Source organism: Nicotiana tabacum, chromosome 15, assembly GCF_000715075.1.
Source record: "Nicotiana tabacum cultivar K326 chromosome 15, ASM71507v2, whole genome shotgun sequence".
In the NCBI taxonomy this organism is placed as follows: domain Eukaryota; kingdom Viridiplantae; phylum Streptophyta; class Magnoliopsida; order Solanales; family Solanaceae; genus Nicotiana; species Nicotiana tabacum.
This window is the reverse complement of record NC_134094.1, coordinates 119,879,444-119,889,872: the sequence shown is the minus strand read 5'-3', so window position 1 is coordinate 119,889,872 and position 10,429 is coordinate 119,879,444. Positions and strand designations below refer to the sequence as shown.

The 10,429-nt window shown below is 35.9% G+C and overlaps 1 protein-coding gene across 5 annotated transcripts; it reads left to right on the top strand.

The window, feature by feature from the left end:
• The first annotated feature begins 341 nt into the window (after positions 1-341).
• Positions 342-5,741, top strand: LOC107774661 (sulfite exporter TauE/SafE family protein 3-like). 5 transcript variants are annotated; one of them, XM_075231194.1, is made up of 14 exons: positions 437-510; positions 548-613; positions 1,167-1,440; positions 1,708-1,867; positions 2,206-2,406; positions 2,900-2,964; positions 3,038-3,065; positions 3,157-3,248; positions 3,531-3,617; positions 3,733-3,783; positions 4,436-4,657; positions 4,872-4,965; positions 5,089-5,229; positions 5,359-5,741. In XM_075231194.1, exons 3-14 carry the CDS (start codon positions 1,216-1,218, stop codon positions 5,442-5,444), a joined length of 1,452 nt encoding a protein of 483 aa, XP_075087295.1. In that variant the 5' UTR covers positions 437-510; positions 548-613; positions 1,167-1,215; the 3' UTR covers positions 5,445-5,741. The 5 variants fall into 5 exon arrangements, with proteins under 5 accessions (XP_016449755.1, XP_075087295.1, XP_016449757.1 ...); XM_016594269.2 differs by having other exon boundaries at positions 342-613; XM_016594271.2 differs by lacking the exon at positions 437-510 and having other exon boundaries at positions 607-720.
• The last annotated feature ends 4,688 nt before the right edge of the window (positions 5,742-10,429 follow it).

Sequence of the window (10,429 nt, the reverse complement as noted above, 5' to 3'; positions counted from 1 at the left end):
TTTTTTCTTTAAATTTTTTTTTTTTTTAAGTTAAAGTGTTTGACAAAGATTTTGAAAGAAATTTTTTTTTTTTTAAGAAGAAACAAATATAATTTTAAAGAAATAGAAAAAAGTAGTTTCTATGTTTATTTTATGATTTTTTTTTTTCCCACAAAAATGCTTCTCCAAAACTAGCAACCTACCACAGACTTCGGATGTTGTGTACTGTTTTTTTTTTTCCAGCACGTTTAGCGATTTACTTTAAAAGATAACCTGATCTGACCTTTTAAGAGAGAGAGGTGAGGGGAAAGCGGGGGTAGGGGGAAAAGTTCAACATCTCCCTGTTTGAACATTTAATTTAACATTAATTGACTGTACCACTAAGTTCTTACAAATTAAAAACTAGAGCATGTAGCAGACTTATACTATATATAAATAAAGGTCAGAGCCAAAGAAAGTCATTAAAGAGCTGTAGAAGGAGCTTTTTTAAACATACCCAAATTTTAAATCTTACTCTTAACATTGGCTGTAGGCTTTTCAGCCTCAGCTTTTATTAAGTACTGCTGTAAAGTTGCTGCTTCATTTTCAAAATATTTAAAGTCCGAAAGTTATTGCCTTTACATATTTAAGTGGGGTAAGTGTAATAATCTTGATTTCTTGCTTCAAGTTTTAACTTGTTTTAGAGGTTTCTGACTTTGTCAAATAGTATAATCTTGCATAATATTGGAAGAAATTGAATTTGTAAGTTGCTTCTTCTATTGTCTAATATATAGTCCAATGAGTTGATGTCTTTACATATTTACTTAGGTAAGTTCAAAGATCTTGATTTCTTGCTTCAAGTGTGCCCTTTCTAGATGTTTATTACTTAGTCAATATACTCTGTATCAGATTGGAAGACTTGATTTCTGAAGCTGCTTTTTTAATATATTGTTCATAAAAGTTAGCTGCTTTTACAACTTAGTTGGGGGTAAGTGTAATGATCTTGATTTCTTGCTTCAAATGTGCACTTCTAGATGTTTCTTACTTGGTCAATGTACTCTTTCTCAGATTGGAAGACTTGATTTCTGAAGCTGCTTCTTCTTTTATTATATATAGTTCATAGAGTTGCTGCGTTTACATGTTTAAGTGGGGTGAGTGTAATTATCTTGATTTCTGACTTGTGAATGTTCTAATCTTGATTACCTCAGAAGTGTGGTGGTTATTTGGAGCGAAAATAGGGAGGGGATTTACCAATTGATGGCTGAAATTGGATTAAAGTTGAAGGCTTTGACAAGATATGTAGTTGGGGTGATTGGTTTTCTTGTTCTAGCTTTTGCCCTTTTCGCGTCTGCTGAGCAAATTGGAAATAGACGCTCTTTGGATAAAAATGGAACAGCTGTTGACTTTGAATCAGGCTACTTTGTTAAGCTATTCAATCTTATGTTACAAAAGGGTAAAATGCATTACCATCATTTTTGGCCCGTAAGTTCGCTTCCATATCAGAGTACTTTCCTCCCTCTTCTTTCCACAGCACTGTAAACAATTTCAAAGTTTAAGTTTTCTATTTTCAGTGGCATAGCATATTAATGCAATTAAAGGATAATAAAATTGATGCTAACTTTTTTGAATGGATATAGCTTGAAGGTGAAGCCGTCTATATCTTAGGGAAAAGGGCGTTGCTTGAGTTTTTCGGAAACATGTTGATGCCTTGTAGTAGATGTTATTACTGAAGTGTGATATGTATTTCAGGAATTCGAATTTGGGTGGAGAGTAATTGTTGGTTCAGTTATTGGATTCTTTGCTGCTGCTTTTGGGAGTGTAGGAGGTGTTGGCGGTGGTGGTATTTTTGTTCCTATGCTTACTTTGATCATTGGGTTTGATCCCAAAACATCAACTGCAATATCAAAATGTAAGAATCTAATTTTACCGTTTAATATCCATATTTGTCATTGTTTCTCTTCTTTCTATACTCATTAGTGAATGAAATTCGATTTTTAAAAGTTGAGGGGCTTCTTGAAATATATAACTCCCAAGTGCATGTTAGATGGTTTTGGTATCAATCTTTGCTAATGCTTTTTGTTTCACTCAAGCTTGCACAACGCTTAGTTGTGGCCCTGTAGAAGGGATTCAAAATAGGAAAAAGTGGGAAAGAATCCTTACAATTTATGTGATGCCAAAGAAAATTCACCATCATCCTTTGGTCCACGCTCCACGCTATAATTGAGCGTTCCGTTTTTTTTTGGCCAGGTATGATAACTGGTGCAGCAGGGGCAACTGTGTACTACAACCTCAAGCTAAGGCATCCAACACTTGACCTGCCCATCATTGATTATGATCTAGCTCTTCTTTTACAACCAATGCTGTTGCTAGGGATCAGTATTGGAGTTGTTCTCAACACACTTTTTGCTGATTGGATGGTTACAGTCTTGTTGATCGTTCTTTTCATAGGTAATGTGTTAGGATTTTGTATTGATTTTCTTTCCATATTTGGATTTTACCTTTCCTTGAAGGAAGGTAATAATTTGCCATAATTGATTTTACTTTTCTAGAAGGAAAATATAGATATCTTCCTTATTTGATTTCTTAAAGAGAATGGCTGTGACCTCTATAAATTGATGATCTCTCCTTCACAAAAAAACACAATACAATAGCATCCACAATGTAGTTATGAAAAGAGTCTTGTTTAGGGGAGATTATTCTCTCGATAGTTATATATATATTAGTTTTCTCATATGTAGGTCAATTGAACAAAACCATATTATAGTATATTATACCGTTTTAGTATAATTCTCTTTGTCATCGGATTTATCATCACCAAGGTTTGTTTTGTTAGCTTCCGCTAGACGCCTTGTTATTTTCGATCCCAACATAATGATGATTCAGCTGTGATTCTACCCGTATTGTCGATAGTAGTTATTCTGATTGGTTAAGGGTTTTGCAGTTACATCAACCAAGTCATTCTTCAAGGGTGTTGAGACATGGAAAAAAGAAACTATAATTAAAAAGGTTGTCACTTGGACCTTTCTAATTAATGTACATTAGAAGTTTTGTTTCTGATAAAGTTTTCTCTAACGTCCAGGAGGTCTCTAGACGCTTGACATCTCGCAGTGAGTTTCCTAATTGCCTACTCTTATCATATAAATATCCAGACAGATATTTGACCAGTTAGTAATATGTGGTATTTTGAAACTGCAACAGATGCTGGTGCCGAAGATGCTACATACAAACTTCTACCTGGAGGTCCAACTAATGGTGTCAGAGTTAGAATTGAAGGATATAAAACACCAGAGGTGATTTATGAACCCGGCGGCCCTATTCGCCTTACCACTTACATAATCAATGTCCAAAATTTCATAAACATTAGCTCATGTTATTTTGACCTTGATGTGACTTTTCTTTAACATTCTATCCTATGTTTTTCCACATATTTTATTCATTATATTAAAAATGCCTCTAGTTTTCTAGAATAACATAATGATGATTTTAATCTTAATGGTAGCCAAAATGGGAGACCTATCAAAATAGTTTTTAGGAACGCTATACTCGAATATTGACTTCCTGAGCTTCTACAGGTCTCTATTGTTGAGAATGTGTATTGGAAGGATTTCACCATAATTCTTACCGTGTGGGTTATTCTCCTGCTTCTGCATCTCTTCAAGGTTGTTTGCTTTAAATTGCTTGCCTCTTTGTAATGCCTTCACATTTTCAGGACTGACCTCTGAATATTCCTGCACTATTACATTCTGATTAGAAGCTATCATTTTTTCGGTGCAGAATTATACACCAACTTGTTCAACAGCATATTGGATACTAAACCTCTTACAGGTACTTTTTGCTTGAGATTGTAAAAGAATTATCTTTGTGTTTTCTCCAATTGTTATTCACATTCATATCTTTTAAAACCTTATGAACAACAAGGCTCTTCTATCAATCCTATAAGTACATACGGAATTAACTTGGACTATTTCGAAGCTGGAAACATTGAACTTTTCAGTTATCCCAAAGACCAAAAGACAAAGGAGTAAAACAAGTTGCTCATACGATAGAAATAATTTGATGTCAAGCTTACCAACCAATAGCTACAAAATATTCCACTCTATCAAATTGATTCATTTAGCTTAGCAAACCATGTATGCTTAGCACTTTGCATTTAGATTTATCTGGCACTAAATTATTTCTGTAGCTCTAGATATATTGAACGAGACTCTATAGATGTGTATATCTCTTCCTTTTGCCTATTCAAAAGATAGTTTACTGTGAAAATTCATGAAGAAAGCCGGTAGAAACAGCATTTACTGCTTAGAGATACCAAATTCGTGGTTAGGATAATATCTGGTGGGTAAACAATTTAATTAGAACGTCATTGTTATGACCTGCCCTTGTTATGATTAGTACACAAACTTGAGCTGTTGCTTTGGGTCGATGAAGGAGGTATTTGCTTCTCCCTTGTTTAACAATATTTTCTGCTAATTTTCAGGTTCCTGTTGCTGTAGGAGCTTCTGCATATGAAGCAGTTTGCTTGTATAAGGGAACGAGGATGGTCATGTCAAGTGGCGAAGCAGTACTAACCTGGAAAGTGCATCAGTTGATTCTTTACTGTTGCTGTGGCATTTTGGCTGGTATTGTTGGTGGGCTGCTAGGTCTCGGTGGAGGATTCATTTTGGGTCCGTTGTTTCTAGAGCTAGGGATTCCTCCACAGGTGCATCTTCATTTCTCCTGATACCTGTTGTTTTAGTCCATAACTTTCTGATTTAGCATTTGAGTTTTGCTTAAGAGCTTAATATCTTAGATAAAGGATTTTTTTGAGACGTGCAGCTATTGATCAAACATCATTAACTTAGTTGTGTGACATAGATGTGACCCACATGGAAGTTGTTGGCATACTAAATCATAATTTTTTTTTGTAAATTCAGGTATCTAGTGCCACTGCTACCTTTGTGATGATATTCTCCTCCTCCATGTCTGCCATTCAGTATTACCTGCTAAAACGCTTTCCAGTACCATATGGTAAGGAAAACTCGGAAGTCTTTCATTGGTATTTGTTGTTTCCACTTGAGCAATCACAAACTTGGAGCCTGTTGGTTTTGTTTTTCATTTTCTTAAATGCTCTATTCTATTTCTATCTTGCAGCCCTGTATTTTGTTGCTGTGGCCACGGTTGCTGCTTTGGTAGGACAGCACGTTGTACGAAAAATAATAAGTATAGTTGGTAGAGCGTCTGTGATTATCTTTGTTTTGGCCTTCACAATCTTTATCAGCGCACTCACATTAGGCAAGTTCCTTCTCTATTCATTTCCTTTACATATTTTGAGCCATTTGAAACTGTTACTATATAACTCATTCCCAAACTAGTCAAATCACTGGTTTTATTTAACTCATTGTCTGTACGTATTCGGTGCAGGTGGCTTTGGCATAGCAGACACGATTAGGAGGATCAAGGAAGGGCAGTATATGGGGTTTGATAACATCTGTGCATATAGTCCTTAAGTTAGCTTTTGTATTACCAGTCTCTTTCTGGTTTTCTTGTAACAGGTTTTGACTTTAGGTGAGTCACATATGTTACATTTGGATGATTAAATCTTTGGTAGTCAACAGGAGTTTGGTTTCAAACTTGTTTTACCTTGGCACTTATCAAAGGATGGCAACATGGTTACCTCCAAGCAGGTACTGACATATGATTAAGAAAAAATTATCCCACTTAGTGTTATACCAAATCAATAGATGCAAACAATGATTAACTGATATTGTGTATTCTCATATTAATTTCTAACTTTTATGGTCAAATTGCTTGCTTTTGTGTAAACACTGGGTGGGGGTAAGTACTATCAATGAGATATTCTTGAGATAGCGAGTCCTAGTTTCTCACCCTCCCCTGTAGCCTTTCATAAAAATGTCTGAACTTTCATCCATGACATGAGTAAAATGTTTCAGCATCTATGATGCGATGGATACGCATAACATTGCTTCATTTCATTGTACTTTCAGCAGTAATTCATGCAAAATAGGTTGCATTAGTAGCTTAGTAAGCTGTAAAATATGCTGCATTACTCAGCTTCTCACCCTCCCCGAAAACCTTTCATGAAAATGTTAACTTTCCTCCATTTATGCGAGTAGTTAAGTTTCTTCACCGATGACAGGGATGTACATAGCTCCATTCTTTCAACTTTCGTCAGTAATACATTGTTTAAGAGCATAGTTACACATCTACATGTTTACCAGAGCTCTACTTGGAAACTATAAATGCTCATCACAATCAATCTTCACAGTCCATCTCCATACTCTGTGTTTCACTTTCCAATTGCACTCTTTCTAACACATTGTGAGAAACTGCTTATGGACCACATGCATTTGTATAAAACATGAGATACCCTCTTGGCAGTCAATGACTCATTATAAGTGAGGAATGCTACATTCAGCCATTGTAATTTGTAAGATTGACAAGAAAAAATGATGCAATTGTTTCCTCTTGGCCAATCTTTCCATTTGCTTGCTGGTAGTTTGTGCACCACATTGTGTATGCAGCGGCGGAGCTGGTATGTCTCTTATGGGTTCAGCCGAACCCAATCACTTCAATCCAAATCCTATATTTGTCTAAAGAAATCCCCTAAGTGTACAAAACCATTAACTTCAAATCCTTACTTCGTCTCTGTTGTATGCCTTTTTGATATATAAAGAACAACACAGAACAATCAAATCAGTGTATGCAATATCATGATTATTATTCCGAAACTGCAGTGTCTTGCAACAACTATACAAATTACATTGTGATATACAAATTACATTGTGTATATCAATATACATGTTGCAACAACAATACAAAGATTCATTCATTTGAACTAGAATAGCGGAAGGGGGTTCATACGTTGAAAAATTACCTTGTGTATATCAATTTTTTTCATGTATATATATTAGATGTTGAGTTCTCTAGGTGAAAATCCGGTCTTCGCTACTGTGAACAATCAATATCTTGCGTACAAGCTAATACATGTTTGATTTAAATTAATTTACATGAGAATGAGAGCCCTGGAACAACGGTAAAATTGTCTCTGTGTGACCCATATGTTACGGGTTTGAGCCATGAAATTAGCCACTAATGTTTCATTATGATAGGCAGCTTACATCACACCCTTTGAGGTGCGGTCTTTCCCCGAACCCTGCGTGAATGCTAGATGCTTCGTTCAGTGGGTTGCCTTTTTATTTATTTAAATTAAATTCTTTAAAATGAAGATATAAGATTCCCTATAATGTCTTCCATTCTTGAGAATTTAATTTGTATGCCAATTCGTCAAGAAATCTAGCAACCACATAAGAAAATGAGATTATTCTCATCATGCCTCACCCCACTTTTAATTAGTATTTAATCTGTGCAAAATAATACAAACTTTTAGAAGAAATGATGTTTTGAGACTGTTCAGATGATCAATGTCTTACCTACAAAGTAATAAGCTCGTATATGAGTAATGAATGATACACTATCATTTACATAGTTAATATTTCGAGCATGTGGGAGGAGTAAATGCATGCCATTATCAACAACTAATTGAATACAAATATAAGTGTTTTATTAATGATGGTATAATAAATGTTTATTTCCATCAATGCTCAAGATGTATGGCGGGATGTGTTGGGTTTTTAGTTCAATAATTGAGGTGAGTGAGAAATGAAGGGAAAAATGAAAATTTGATTTTTCCTCCTTTACAAAGAAATATTATCTCATATCGGAGGAGGAAAGCTCACTTGTTGGGTATATATATAGTTACACTTCTTCTAGCTCATAAAGAGTTGATAAGAACTCAAGACTCGCATCCTTGTTGTCGTCACTCGCATCCAATGAGCTTGGAGTAAAATTCCTCCACCATTAAGTATCAGAGATATCCGGTTGAAATTGACCCTGATCACGCCCAATTATGCCTTATAAAAAGGATTAAGTGGTCGTTACAAATATATTCCGACTAATAAGTCCGGAGTCGAATCCCACAGGGATTAACCTATCAAACACAACTACTAGACTCGCACGAACTCACGCAGTCAATCTTCAGAAATATTTAAGTGACAATTTGGATGTTTACTAACTAAATATTACGTAATGAAAGTGCAACAATTAATAACTAACTACTACGATTTCTAGACAAGAATTGGAATGATCTAAGGTTATGATTTCCCCTATTGTCGGAATCCTTTTCGCCACGTCTTCTATAAATTTGCCTAAGTCTTCTCTATCTATCATGAGCACTCTGACTGTCGTAACTCTCTCCCGAGTAATTATCACAATTTACTAGACATATTCTCCCGAATTACGCTAGCTGGAATTAATTACGGCTCACTCGGATCGTCCCAAGGTTTCTTTATCCCTAATGCTACCTTTAAACCCTTCGTATCGATCCCTCATATACGTTAGGAGTGATATTGTTCAACAACTATCTAAATATGCATTCTCTCCCGAGTAATACATACTAAATAGGCACAGTCGATTGAGGGCCTTTTAATCAACAACAATAATACTAGTTGAACAAATAGAGAAAATACTACGGCAAATCTATATTAACGTAACAGGAAAATCATCCTCCAATAAGTTCCATCAAACCCCTAGATTATGAGTTTAGCTACTCATACTCATAGTTACAATATCCAAAGTATTTTGCATAATTAAATTACAAAGTAAGGATAAAGGGATGTAAAAATCGATGATTCTAACTCCCAACGGGTGTTCTACGAGCTATCCTTACCTCCAGTTGCATAAGTCCTCAAAAGTGGCATTTTTAGGTCTATTTATATGTGTAGGAAAACACCTAAACGTGTAGGCCATGTCCTAGTTAAACCAGGAGACGAAATAAGTATTTAAAACTCGGAATGTGCACGCCCAGACCTGGCCTCGCGAGGTCTACCGCCAGCTTGAGCTCGCCCCAGGCCTGGCGTCGCCAGCTCCAAAGCCTGGTGGACCTCGCGTTACCCTTCGCCTGGCCTGCTCCAACGCGTGCTAAAGGCCTGGCGTCGCCTGCTCTAACGCCCACTTTAGGCCTGGCTTCGCCAACTTCCTCATTCGTAGGCTGCTAACTTCTTTCTTTCTTCTTTTCAGCTGTTTTCGAGCACACTTTAGACTTTAAGTATTCCTTTTGCTCTACTTTCATCTCCAATTCACCTACACATAAAATAGACTCCGTTACGCATAAGTAAAGTGCAGTTTATTATTAAAGCATATAAAATGTAAGGCAAATAATGTACGAAACTATGGAATTATAGCCACACATCAATACCCCATACTTAAATATTGTGCGTCCTCGCGCAATCAAACCACACTTACAGACACAACCTCACTAAGCAATTCTCTTAACTCATTACACCAAGAATATTTAAAATAGTCTAAGCACCAAGGTGTAACATCCTCGCCTCAAGATTTGACTCACAAATACCATGACTTATTTACAATTCACTTACTTACTCTAACATGAAGGTCAACGACATTACCTTTCCTTAATGAATCACGTGCCCTTACCCAACAAAGAGCTCAGTTCCACACACAATGAATTTTAAGAACGTAGGAACGCAAGATAGGAAAAATTCACTCGCTCTCAGAAATAACATTCATATGCCACAAATGATGCATCATAGGCTTGCCCGTAGTGTAATACTCTACTAATCAAGCTCATTCAGTCTAAGATCAAGTATGACTTTGATTGGTTGTAATGTAGGCTGCGGGTCGGGTAGGATACATTTGGATATAAGTGACTATACCTTCCTTAAGCACTTTAATACATACACTTTAACATTCAAGCCCATACTTATATCAAACCAAAACTCCACCTTAACTTCACTTTATATTAGCCCCTACTTCTTTAAGCACCAATATATCACTAGCCACCACCATCAAGAATTATTTTTCTTACAATACAACTATTTATATATATTTTTCTTTTCTCTTAATCCAAGTGGCTTTTATTGATATTTTTTTTAAACGGTGCACATTTCTCCTTATTTCAATCATTCCACTCAAAAGCTAACCCACCACCCCACACTTTAACTTTTTCATAATTCATCACAATTCAAGTGCTCGTGTGAGGTGACAAGGTTCAAATATATGGTCGATTCAAACAAAGGGGTACGTCTTGTAATGTAGTTACTAAAGAAACAAGATTATAGGCTCAAAGGGGTTAACTACGATACATAACTTTTAGGTGGGTAAACTATATATATATCTGGCTTAATAAAGAAATGCCTATATCACTTCCTAGACTGAACAAGACTACTTTTTCGCTTTGCATACACACGAGGAAAGTTCTAGATATCAAATGCAATGCACATAATACACATAAAAACTCACACATACATGGCATATAACTCACTCAGGATTGGTTTCATCGCGATACTCTAGTCCAAGCAGTTAAGCAAAATAAAGAATCTATGATTTAAGGTACTTATACTAGAGTCAAAAACCGAGCCTAAGCGTCACAACCAAAGTACTAACTATTCTCAAG